The sequence below is a fragment of the Panthera leo genome, chromosome A1, assembly GCF_018350215.1.
Source record: "Panthera leo isolate Ple1 chromosome A1, P.leo_Ple1_pat1.1, whole genome shotgun sequence".
NCBI lineage: Eukaryota > Metazoa > Chordata > Mammalia > Carnivora > Felidae > Panthera > Panthera leo.
In genome coordinates, this window is record NC_056679.1 from 25,691,184 (window position 1) to 25,704,638 (window position 13,455).

A 13,455-nucleotide genomic window follows, 5' to 3' on the forward strand; every position below is an offset into this window, starting at 1 on the left:
GCATTAGTGGTGAAGTAGGAAAAGTGGTGAAATTACTATATAATCTGTAGATTAGGTAGTATTATACCAATGTTAATGTGGTAGCTGTGAGAAATGTGCCATGGTTATGTAAGATGTTAACAGTAGGGGAAGCTAGGTGAAGAGTATGTGGAAGTTCTTTGTAGTATCTTTGCAACATTTGTGTAAATCTAAAATTGTTTCAAATACAAAGTTTTTTATAAAAAAAAAAAAAAGGCAGGAAAAGGTGTGATATGTAGGCCAATCAAAGCCTTGCCCTCCACTTCTCGAATTGAGTTGTGAGGAAACACTATCCTCCAGGGTTTATTTCCCTGTGCTTTTCTATTATGTTCTGATTATAAAAACAGAAAAAACTAAAAAGCATAAAAAAAAAAAAAAACCCTACTTTTTCTTAACTTACAGAGACAGCCACTGCTCACATTTTGTTGTATATCCTTGTAATGTTTTTCTTATCACGTGTATATGATTTTTAAAAATAAAAATGGAATCATGTTATTAAAGAAAAGAAAGAAGGGCCCCTGGGTGGTTCATTTCAGGTCTTAATCTCAGGGTCGTGAGTTCAAGCCCCAGGTTGGGCTCCACCCTGTAGAGACTACTTTAAAAAAAAAAAAAAAAAAAGAGCTTTGAATCCAGACAGAACTAGGTTTGTGTTGAGGCTCTAACTTTTCCTAACCCTATTGTTCTGTACTAGTTAACCTTTTTTGAACTTGTCGTTATTCATTCATGCAACAGTTTGTTCTTCAAATATTTGTTGAACATTTATGTATTGTTTTAGGCTCTGAAGATACAGTACTGAACAAAGCCGAACCCTTTCCCCCCTGTAACTTGTGCTTGTTGACCTCCAAGTAGATCAGGTAGTTGTTTGGAGTTTTGCTAGAACAGGGAACAGAGAAATGGAACCAAGGCTGGAAGAAGATATTTTTTAGCATTATTATTGACCATAGAGACATTTTTTTAAAACTTTTTTATGTTTTTTGTTATTATTATTTTTCTTTTTTTGAGAGAAAGAGAGCGAGAGCAAGCTGCAGAGGGGCAGAGAGAGAGAAGGACAGAGAGAATCCCAAGCAGGCTCTGCACTGTCAGTGCAGAGCCCAATGCAGGGCTCCAGCTCACCAACTGTGAGGTCATGACCTGAGCCAAAACCAAGAATTGGACATTCAGCTGACTGAGCCACCCAGGTGCCCCGTCCATGGAGACATTTTGGTAGGATGGCTTCATTTTAAGAAGAGGACTTTATGTATCTATAGGAGATATTCTAGCCCACTAATTAAGATTGGGATTTAGAGTCAAATAGCCCGGATTTAAATTTGATCCAACTGTTGTATAATTTTGTTACCTGAAGGAAAAGTAATTTAGATTTTCTGAATTTTGATTTCATCACCTGTAATGAATAGTGAAAACATATGACACCTCCTGAGACTTAAACAAGCTTATGCTTTTAGAGAGCTTTATAGTCAACTGTGTTGTGCTTTTCGGTACCTCTCTTTGGGTCTTAGAAGGAAATAATACAGTTTGGCATCTCATCACTCAAACAATGAGATGAACAGTCTCCATACTAATATTGCTGTAGAATTCTCTTTAGTCCACTAGTAATTTGTATATAAAACTGTGTATTTTTCTTTTCCCTTATTTAATTCATGAGAAAAGATAATAAAATAGCTTAAAATTGACAAGGAGCCGTTTTGGGGGCTGTGGTGCTGATTAGTATGGATGGGTGGAGGAGAGGGGATTTAACTTCATACACCAGCAGGTGGTAGTTCCTTGTTCACATAGACGTATACCCCATATCCTACTAGCATGTTTCATTTTCCCCTGGGCTGACTTGGTGAATGTTAAATGCTGTCTTGAAACATTTCATATTGGTTGTGGGTTGAGCTGGTTCATTATTACATAGACAGGTTACTTCCTGTTTTCATTCTTCAGTCAGGCTTTCTTTTTATTGGTTGGTTAGAAGAGATTGAATACACTTTTAGAGCTGCCAAAAACACATGTAATAGGCAGTGTCCTGAGGCTACTGCCAGGTTCACTGGGCTATGATCAAACACTTTACCTTTGGCAGGCTCTTTGAGACTTGCTCAATTCTCTGGTTTAACTTGTTTACTTAAGTTCTTAGAAGTTCTAAATAATAAAAACTTTGGGTGAATTCATTTCAGTGTAACTCTTTGAGTAATCCTTTGTGTATAAAGTGTTTTAAATATTACTTGTGCCCTCAAAACCAGTCTTAAAAACAAAAGAGGTAGATTTTTTTTTCATAGTTTACTTATTCCTAAATCTAATTTTTACAGTCAACCATCCCAATCTAGTGAAGTTAAATAAATTTCTGGTCTTGGTCTTTCCACTGCCTTAATGAAATTAATTATTTGCACAGTAGCATAAATGAAGTAAAATAATTAATAGCAAAGACTGTATAATTAATTTAGAGAAGGCCCAAATTCCATAACCTGTGAAGCATGGTAAGTAACTGAGCTCTTTGTAGCTTCCATTGACCCTCTGTCTTCTCTTTGGGGCAGATAGCTTCTTTGACCATGAAGGTTTCAAACCAAGGGACATTTTTAGGTTTCCTGAATTTTGCTTTTGGGGAAGATTAGGGAAATGATCAGAAATTGCTTCCTTTTTATTAACATCTGAGGGAGTGGGGGGCTGTCAGCTTTCTTAAATATGGTGGTGGATGTTTCTGGTTGACTGTTTCCCTTCTTTCCTGTTCTGTTTCAGAGTCTGATAAAGAGGAGAAACCACAGAGTACTGTCATACCCAAGGAAGTAACACCAGCCCTGTGCTCACTAATGAGCAGCTATGGCAGTCTCTCAGGGTCAGAGAGTGAGCCAGAAGGTAAGTTGTGGCTTCAGTTGTTACAGGCGGTTTGTTTTGTTTTGGTGCCTTTTGAATTTGGTGTATACTGTGCATCAGTAGCATCCTTTCATGTGTGTGTTTCTGAGGGCAAGATGTGTCAAGTATATTCTTTATTTAATCTTCACTTTTTTCATCTGATTCAGAAGTGAAGTTAGCATAGGATAAAGGAAAACTGGACAAACGAGGAAATATATTGTTAGCCTGGGAGAAAAAGACAAAAATAATATAATGACAGAAGAGAAAGAGAAAGAGAAATATTCCATTAATGAAATAAAAATTCTAAAAGATACGACAAAGAAAGTTAATTTCTTTTTTTTTGCTCTCAAGAACACTTGTCTTAACATGTTTATTCAGGGATGCCTGGGTAGGTCAGTCAGTTAAGCATCCGACTCTTGGTTTTGGCTCAGGTCATGATCTCACAGTTTGTGATTTTGAGCCCTGTTTCGGGCTCTGCCTGGAGCCTGCCTGGGTTTCTCTCACCTTCTCTCTCTGCCCCTCCCTGGTGTGCATGCTCGCTCGCTCGCTCTTTCTCTCTCAAAATAAATAAACTTTAAAAAGAAAAAAAAATTATTTAGCACCTTTGGTAGGTAGAGAGAGGTCATTTGTGACCAAATGGATAATAGAATTCCTTAGATGTATATGGAGCATTGTTCCTTATAGATCGTATTTATATAAACTGCTCATTTGAGGAACACAGTAACTCTGTACTTGTGGTTGAATTAGCCTATGTGTTTTAAAGACTGGACGAAATGGAATCCTTGACTGTTCTTTCTGAGAAGTCAGTGATGTACAGGATACATGTCTAACCTTTAAAGATGTTGACAAACCAGCTTAATCTAGCATCTTTTTTAGGGGCACCTAAAAGAGTTGTGAGTAGGTTATTGATCGTCGTAGTGTTGCAGTTCTAAACCCAGGGTTCATATATAAATCATCAGCATATGCTTACTGAGTAAGCCCATGTCCTTCTGTTGTGGAACCCTGGCTCTGCATGGCAAATTTATTTGGGCTTTACCATCCATGAGAGAATTCATTTGTGTGTGTCTCGGGACAAGATGTGTAATCACAGTAGGAGCTATACCGAAGATGAGAATATAGGGTCTACAAGTGAGTGTGTAGAAAGAAGGGAGGATTTGAGTGTAATTGGATGAAGAAGGCAGCACTTTTAATATTAATTAGGTTACAGGTAATCACTGTTTGTATAGTTGGAAGATGTTGAAGGAGAAAGAGTTGGGCTTTAATATGAAGGATAATGTTTAGATGTATCCGTAACATAGGGACTTTTTCTTCTTTTTTAATGGACCACGATTTACTATGGTAGCTGGTTAAAAGCTACTTGAATTTTGATATATAAACTACTCTGGCTTTATCAGACTATTTCTTAACAGATGGTTGCCTCTTCTTATTTTTATTTTTACTTTAAGAAAAAGTATTTGTTTCTTTACTCTTGTTTCCAATACACTGATACGATTATGGAGTTATTCTTTAAACACATATTATGTTTCCTGCTTATCGCTCTTATTTATGACAGGTGATAGCAATGAAAGCTGTTACCAGATTACTGAATCTCATAAAAACAAGCTGCACTAATGCTCTCTTCTCTCTCTCTCTTAAGATAAAACATTTGATACTTTCATTCTCATGTCTTCATTTTGAGGCTGCCACCATCTTTCAGTTAGAAGGAAGAAAGGAAACTGGGAGGTCCCACTTCTTCATTTATAGAAACTTAAATTTAAAGAAGACAAGTTTGTGAAGTTAGTATGTGTCAGAGCTGATATAAAGCCTAGGTTTAGGGACTTAAAAATCTAAAAAAGTCAACTATATTGCCTTTCATTATAGTCATGCTCTGTGTTCCTGAACAGAAATGCATAGCCTTTTCTTATAGATAATAGAAGATATCATCTATTAAGAGATACATTTGATTTTATATGAACTTATTTTTACTAATTGTCTAAAATTCCCTGCCTAAAGGAAAAAGACCTTACTTCACATTCCTAAGGCTTAAGAATTATTTTCTGTAGTTTGAATTCAGCTTTATTGTACATAGTCGCCCAGGTCACTAGCAAGTTTCCAACTTTCATGGTTAATTCTGGGCCACAGGATAGAATATTGACACAGAGGGACTTTGGAAGAAGTAAACCAAAGAAATAAAGGGGGCTTTCGCTGAACCATGAAATAACATCTAGAAGGCTGCTTATTCAAGGGGATTCTATTTTTTAAAAAAAATTTTTTTTTTTTAACGTTTATTTATTTTTGAGACAGAGAGAGAGAGAGAGAGAGCTCAAGGGGATTCTAAATGGAGAGGAGTAGTCTGATTCATCACAGATTTTAACAATTGTATCATCATAATTAAGATCTGTCTCAACTTGGGAATTAATACAAAGGTGTGGAGAGGATCTTAAACATGAATAGTGCTTTTCCAGAAAGAGTTTTAAACAAGGAAAGGGTCCCTCAAGAAACATTGAAGCAAAACAAGAGGCTGTGCTTGGCTCCGAATCATTAAGATATACATAGGAAAGAAAATTTCAGTGAGTAATGTTTCCAAGTGGGTTAGTTTGATATCTGTCCTGGGTTTTGCATGTTAGCTTCTTGTTTTTGTTTTGCCATGTTAGAAGTTAAGTGCAGTTTTATAGCTCTTCAAAATTGTTTTTTCAAACTGGTTTGGGCTATGACCGGTGGTCCTCTAAACTGAAAACTCATTTTAAAAGGCCACAAACCAAAAAAGTATGATTTATAGGTTTGAAAAACTTGAACGGTTATGTTTTAAATTCATTTGGATTGATAAATATTGCATTAAAATATGACACTAAGCTGGGAAATGTTGTGAGCATCAAGAAAAACATAACTGGTCCCAGTTCCTCATTCCTTAGCAGAAGATTGACAGTGTGAGCTCCGGTCCATTTGACTTTCGTGTTCCTGAATTGGAAGAGCAATACTTGGAGGGGAAGGAAATAATAGAAAATAGTGCCCTTTCTGCCATTTGTTATTATTCCCATAGTTTTGAACTCTATAAACCACTTTGAATTCTTTTTTTAAAAGTTATTTATATATTTATTTATTTTTAATGTTTATTTATTTATTTAAAATTTTTTTTTAATGTTTATTTATTTTTGAGAGAGGGAGAGACAGAGTGCAAGCTGGGGAGAGGCAGAGAGAGAGAGAGGGAGACGCAGAATCCAAAGCAGGCTGTAGGCTCCAGGCTCCTAGCTGTCCACACAGAGCCCGACGCGGGGCTCAAACTCACTAACGGTGAGCTCATGACCTGAGCTGAAGTCGGATGCTCAACCAATTGAGCCACCAACGCGCCCCAAATGTTTATTTATTTTTGAGAGAGAGAAAGCAGAGCATGAGCAGGGGCAGGGAGGGGCAGAGAGAGAGAGGGAGACACAGAACTCGAAGCAGGCTCCAGGCTCTGAGCTGTCAGCAGAGAGCCTGACGCGGGGCTCAAACTCACAAACTGAGATCATGACCTGAGCCGAAATCGGACGCTCAATCGACTAAGCCACCCAGGTGCCCCTACTTATTTATTTTTAGAGAGAGAGAGAGAGAGAGAGAGAGAGCAAGTGAGCATGCAAGTGGGGGTGGAGCAGAGAGAGAGGGAGAGAGACTCTCAGACAGGCTCTGTGCTATCAGTGGGGAGCCTGACACGGGGCTCAAACCCACAAACCATGAAATCGTGACCTGAGCCAAAATCAAGGTGCCAACACCTTGGGGCAAGTACTTCCTTGGTAACTGAGATTTAATGTCATTCCTGTTTGTGCAAGGCAAGGACTGGCTACAGTTTAAGGTTGGTTTCTCGTAGACATTATGTAATTGGTCTTGTGTTTTTCTCCCCAGTCTGACCACTCACCCTTTTAAGTGGGATGTTTAAATTATTTATATATATGGTAATTGATTTGGCTTGTTTCTTTTTGTCTCAGTTGTTTTTTGTTCTCTTTTCCTTCTTTTCCTGCCTTTGCATTTATCTTGTCTTATTTTAAGGGTAGTGCAAATATGGGCTTATTAGTTGAACCTCTTTTTTATTTTTTAGGAATTGGTCTGAGTTTATAGTGTGCATCTTCATTCAACTTGTTGCAATATAGTTTCAATGATATTGCACCACTTCACATATAGTTTAAGAAGTTTATAGCAATATACTTACATTTTCCTCTTCCTTTCCTTAGTGCTATTGTTATCATGGGTTTTCCGAGAGATGTTATAAATCCCACATACATTGTTATTATTTTGGCTCTGAATAAACAGTTATCTTTAAAACCTTTTGCAAATGAGAAAACATGTCTTTTGTATTTATCCACATATTGACGATTTCTGACACTCTTCATTTCTTTGTGTAGATCCAGGTTTCCATCTGGTATTATTTCCTTCATAGGGATCACTTTCTGTAGCTCTTTATGGTAATCTCTTCAATTCTTGGCAAATTATATTCCCAACTTGAAAAATATTGTATTATATTATAAATGCCTAGTTTTTATTACTAAGTAGCCAGTATTATGGCTGCTGGGGGGGGGGGGGGGATAATTGACTATTTTTGTTTTAAATTGTTGGAAGTTTACCAGGGTTTTTTTGGTTTTTTTTTTGTTATTTATTTTTGTATTTTTTGTTCATCACATTTAGAAGCTCCCATTAAGACTGAAGCAGACATTCTGGTGGAAGATGAGGTTCTTCATAGTGAAACTCCTAAGAAACCAAGTCAAGATGTTAAAGTGACTGTTAGAAAGTATGAGAGCCAAAAGAAAAGTTTTAAAAAGACAAACCCTAAGAGGAGAAAAGATTATCACAACTATCAAACATTATTTGAACCAAGAACACACCATCCATATCTCCTGGAAATGGTAAATGACTGTTCTTTACATTGTGATCTTTGTGTTTTTCTCAGATGATGAAGACAGCCACTGGGTCTGTGTGTGGGTTCACGATGCGTGTTTTTTAAGGTCACCAACAACATTTGCTCCTTGACGACTCAACTGTGTATCTTAACTTTGAAGCTTCATTTCACATATAGCTGACGTCTGGTAAATGTGTAGAATAGTTACACTTTTCAAAACTGCTTAAAATAAAAGAATCTAGATTTAACTGATTGGCAAGGAAATATGTATTGAGGTGTGCTGACATTGTTAAAGTTTTCATTGAAAGCACAGATAAATGCAGTGGCAGACTAAAGGGTGAAAGAGGTTTTTATGTGTTTATTTTGTGCGTTATTGACTTTATTCTCAGCGTGATATGCTGAAAAATCTTATTTCTTCAACAAATTTTAAAAGAGGAAGCATCACATCTTTTGATTCTAATTAATGGACATGAAGCGTTCAGTGACCCAGGACTTTCATGCTAAGAGTGATAGAAAATATTCCAAATTTTTTACTAGAGTTGTAGAACTGTTGACATTGTGTGAAAGTCTGTTTTTGCCCCGTCAGGTAAGTGCTTATGCTGTAGCTAAAGTGTTCTGTGCCTGCACTCTTTGGGGTGTTACATGTAGACACTGTTGCTTCTTCTTAAGATTGATCTGAAATGTAAATTTCAGTGCTTATATAAAGTAAATTGCATTTTTAAAATACTTACCTTATAAGTAGTAAATTAAATCCTCTCTCCACTGAACATTTGTTCCTCTGTGATGTTTCTAGACTACACTAATGACATCAGAAAAGAAATTGAGTGATCTTACTCTTTTCTACAGATCACATATGATTCCTTGGTTATGTGTTTCTTCTAAAAATCAGGGATTTTTAGATTTCTTTCGGTTACAATAAGCACAAAAATGAAAAGTTGTAAAATTCCAGGAATGTTGGGATTTTTTAATGCTGGTTTCATTATTACTGTATTTATATATCTGCTTATCAGTTTCTATACTGTTTGTAGGTTTGGTTTTAGGAGGGTCCTCTTTGACAGGATTTGTAGATTAAAGAATTGCAGACTTTTAAACCTATATTTCCTGTCCTTTGTTAGATACTCCTAGAGAGGACCCCAAATGTGAACATTTGTGCTGTTTAAAAAGCTAAATAGTCTTGGTATAAGTTAAAAGGAAATGTTCCTGCATTATTGTTTTAACAAATAATTTAAATATAATAATATTTTAGATTGTATTTCTTGGATATGTTTTATTTACCAGCTAATCATTTTATTGTTTTTGTTTTGTTTTGTTTTTTGTTTTAGCTTTTAGCTCCAGACATTCGACATGAAAGAAATGTTATTTTGCAGTGTGTTCGGTACATCATCAAAAATGACTTTTTTGGACTTAATACTAATTCTGTAAAAACTAAAGATGTATAGGTACCTGATGTTTCAGCGCTCATGTAACTCCTAAAGTTAGTAGAGGAAAACATTTTTAAAAGACAACTGGATTAATAATTAAATTGTCAGCCTCATGGGATATTATGTTGGATTTTTAATTCTTTCCTTTGAATCTATGCAAATAAATACATAACTGATTTTTAAGAGTGTGTCTGTATTGTTGGGGTTGTGCATAATAATTGCTGGCAGAATTCTGCTTTTTATTTTTATTTATTTGTATGTATTGCTGTCATATAAGGTAGTTTGCTCTTGGACCAGTTAAGAATGGAAGATACTGGTTTAGTAGTAGAGAAAAAAGCTTTAAAAATGTTGAATTCAGCTGAGCAAAGCTGTAGGTTAGGGAGAGAAATACAGTCATTTTGCTTTTAATGCAGGAGAGCAAGAATCATTGTTTAACTATAGCAAGGGGGATTATTTTAAAAATAAACCCTATCAATTAATTCAACTCGAAGGTCTTGAAATTTAAAATTTCCCTCTTTATTTCAAAGGACATTTTGAAATTCACCTACTGGCACTACTTAAGTAATTCAAATATTGAATGTTTGGTATATTAATATAGATATGTCCTCCATGTGTGTTTGGAGTCACTGAAAGTACTTCTTTTTGGTATAGTTCAGAATTGTACCTTTTTAATTTTTCTGTTGAAAACTATGTAAAGCATGGTACTGGATGAGGTCCAACTAATTTATAGCCAAAGCAGTAGTTTGTGAAATAACGGAAAGCCTCAGTTTTAAGATTTAATTAAAATCCATCCTATGAGCATATTAATTGAACCCTTTTTAAATGTCTTAAATAAATGGATCTTTTTGAGTCCTGTCCTACCAGAGATTTTGATTTTAGGTTGTAGTCACCTGTGCTAGCTAGAGCAGGAACTTTCCCTTCTTGACTGGGTTTTTAAAAATCAGTCTGTTGTAGTTGAAAAACTGATTTTATCTGACATTGTGATTATGGAAGTCTATGAATCTTGCCTGCAAGAAAAAGGCAAGAAAGCTGATGGGAGTCTTGAAGGAAGACCTCATCTTATCCAGAATCCTGGAACACCTGGCATGTAACATTATTTGATTACAGAGCTGAGATTAAAATTCATATGAGGTCTGTGTTTCCCGACTTTGTAACCACCATATAGACCGTTTTAGTCTCTTTTATTCTCCTCTTCCAGTGAATCCAATGCTTTAGAAAATTACCTGTCCAGTACATTACTTAATTCAGGTTATACAGTACTGTTGAGTGCTTGCTTATGTGCCACCACTATACATGGATTAAAGGTATCAACATGAACGAGGCCTTGCCTGACTTTAAGGAACTCAGTTTAATTTTTGTATTATTCATAGTTGTGACTCTTAACCCTTCATCTCATCGTGACGAAGTAACCAGGGTTACAAATGGGGTTGATGTTGTAAAACATGACTTAGTCTGCAGTTTTATCACAGGTTGGCATGCGCATTCCATAGGCTGTAAGTACATAAATGATTCCAGATCCCAGGGCTACTTTCACAGACCCCTGGGTCTCCAGGGATGTGCACAACCGCTGCCTTAAAGTGTATTGCGCAACGTTTGATTTTCAATTTCTCTTGTTTTCTAATAAATGTATTTAAGACTGAAAATGCTCTTCTGAGTACTACCTTGACTGTGTCTGGCAGTCTTGAGCTCTGGTGACTGCTGTTTATTTCTAGTGGATAATTTCAGATTCAGTTACCTTTATACTTAACCCAGGAATTATTCAAGTGCATTTAAAATTTCCAGGCCCCTAGAATACAGCCCATACTGCTTCTCCTTTATGGAATACATGGTCAATATTTGTAAATGTTCTATGAGTTTTTTTGAGGGGAGGGGTGCCTGTTCTTGGATAGAAGGATTTTTGGATTTAGCTTGTTAATTGCTCATACAGTCTACATTTCTCTCTCTCTTTTTTAAAAAAAAATTTTAATGTTCATTTATTTTTGAGTGACAGAGAGAGACAGAGCATGAGCATGAAGGGCAGAGAGAGAGGGAGACGCAGAATCCGAAGCAGGCTCCAGGCTCTGAGCTGTCAGCACAGAGCCAGACGTGGGGCTCAAACTCCTAGACTGTGAGATCATGATCTGAGCTGAAGTCTGATGTTTCACTGACTGCGCCACTCAGGCACCTCTACATTCCTCTCCTATTCATACAGTAAATTGATTTCTGAGATGTGAAAGCATTCTATGATGACTCTTGCTGAGTTGTGCCTTTTATAACTATGCAGTGCTCTTTTTTTGTCCTCAGTCCTGCACTGACTTCTATTTTCCCTAATTACTCTAGTCAAAACAGCTTTTTGGGAGTTCAGTCTAATAGTCTCTGGGGAATTTAATGCATTTAATGGAAATTGTTGAAATGTTTGGACTGTCCCTGCCATTTTATTTCAGCTTTTCAGTGGCACGATTGAGTGTTGTTTTTTTCTCTTCGTTTTTCTTTCTAGTGCTTTGGAAATAATTAACCATATTGCTGTTCCTTTAGTGGTTACCCTTTTCTCTGTGTTTGCAGTTACAGTGGCCATGTCCTCCACCCCTCTCCCTTAGCATTCTTGCACTTGCCCGCCTGGACCTTTTCTCCTGGTGTGATCATGTATTTGTTTCAGATTAATCTCTATTATCTTGGTGTGTGTGTTTGTGTGTGTTTAACAGTATGCGTCGTTATTTAGACAACTGTAAGTTTTATTGTGTCCTTTTCACTGCTTTTTCTTGCATCCTGGGGTGAGGTTTTTGGTGTACTGAAGCATATCTTCAGGTCATTAAATGTTGCATCCTCCATTTGAAATTTTTTAAAATTGAGTTTAGGGTGTTAGGTTCAACATCATTTCCCTTGAGAATTGTAAAGCCTTAACATGATTGTTTGCTAGTATTGCTGATTTAAAACCCAGACACCAATCTGATTCTCTCACCTTCTCTTTTTGTTTATTGGTAGAAACCTGCTTTTCTGTCACTGAAAAACTTCTAGGATTTTCTTTTCATGGTTTGAGTCCTAAAATTTCACCCTTATGTGTCTGGGTATGTGGAACATTTCCCATACCCCATGGTCCTTTCACTTTGCAGAATTGGACCATTCTTGCACTGAGGGCAGCTTCTAGAAAGACATCTTTAATGACTTTCTTTCCATTTTATCTGTTTTATTTTTCTGTACCTCTTACTGGGTAACTGTGGGACCTCCTGCCTTCATCTTCTGTCATTGGACATTTATATTTTGTCTTGGTCTTTTTGCTCCATTCTGGAAGACTTCTTCAGATGTTATTTTCCAGATCACTGATTCTCTCTTCAGGTGTGTCCATGACATTAGTATTTTAGCTTTTCTATTTCATCTTAAGTTTAGTAATTTGTTTTTAAATATTCAAGATTTCTTGTTCTAATTGCTTTTTTCATAGCTGGAGTACCCTTCTGTTTCTGAGGATAGCAATTGGAATTTTCACTTTATTTTCTATTCCTCTAATTACTTTTGTTCCTACTGCCAACTTTTAATTTGTTCAGTGTATTAATTATCTTTACCACTATTTGTTGTCTTTAAAGTATCACTCTTACATATGAAAGATTTACTTGATGAATGTATTGGTAGTTGGGTGTGGACTTTCCCCACATTGGTATAAGCCTTCTTGTCTCCAAAAGACTTTTGACCTAGAAAGGGGGGCTTGTTCATGCAGACTTTTTAGAATACATGGATGGGGAATGGGCAGGAGATCTATGTTCTTGTCCCATCATCACCCCCGTCTCTTTGCCAAGATATACCGGGCTTTCTTCTGAGGATATAGCTCTTCTATGTGGGGCAGAGCTCTCACGCTGTACCCACCACTTGGTTTTGGAGGTGGGCAAGGTTAGGACTTGACAGTTGCAGCTAGCTGGAGGCCTCCACCTTCTGTCCCTTGTTGACTCAGCTTAGAGTATCCTTGGAATTGCTTTTACCTTTTCTGTTGGTGTCTCCAGGGCTGATTTGGGCTGAGGCTCTCCACTCTTGTTTTTTGTCAGTCTGATCAGCTTTATAGTGGTTCTCAAACTTCAGTGGGCATCAAAGTCACCCAGAGGGCTTGTTAAATCCAGATTGCAGGTCCCCACCTCTGAAGATTATAATTAAGGAGGTTGGGATGTGGCCTGTGAATTTGCATTTCTCCCTCCCCCCTTTATTTATTTTTAAAATTTACATCAAGTTAGCATATAGGGCAATAATGATTTCAGGGGTAGATTCCTTAATGCCCCTTACCCATTTAGCCCATCCCCCCTCCCACAACCCCTCCAGTAACCCTGTTTGTTCTCCATATTTAAGAGTCTCTTATGTTTTGTCCCCCTCCCTGTTTTTCTATTA

General features: G+C 36.8%; 1 protein-coding gene across 1 annotated transcript in view; it reads left to right on the forward strand.

The window, feature by feature from the left end:
• NUFIP1 (nuclear FMR1 interacting protein 1) overlaps window positions 1-9,288 on the forward strand; it is a 39,522-nt gene extending 30,234 nt beyond the window's left edge. Inside the window, exons 8-10 of the mRNA XM_042922094.1 lie at window positions 2,731-2,847; window positions 7,480-7,697; window positions 9,013-9,288. Coding sequence (XP_042778028.1) covers window positions 2,731-2,847; window positions 7,480-7,697; window positions 9,013-9,129 — 452 coding nt within the window. The 3' untranslated portion in view covers window positions 9,130-9,288. The remainder of the gene's footprint in view (window positions 1-2,730; window positions 2,848-7,479; window positions 7,698-9,012) is intronic.
• Window positions 9,289-13,455: the final 4,167 nt, after the last annotated feature.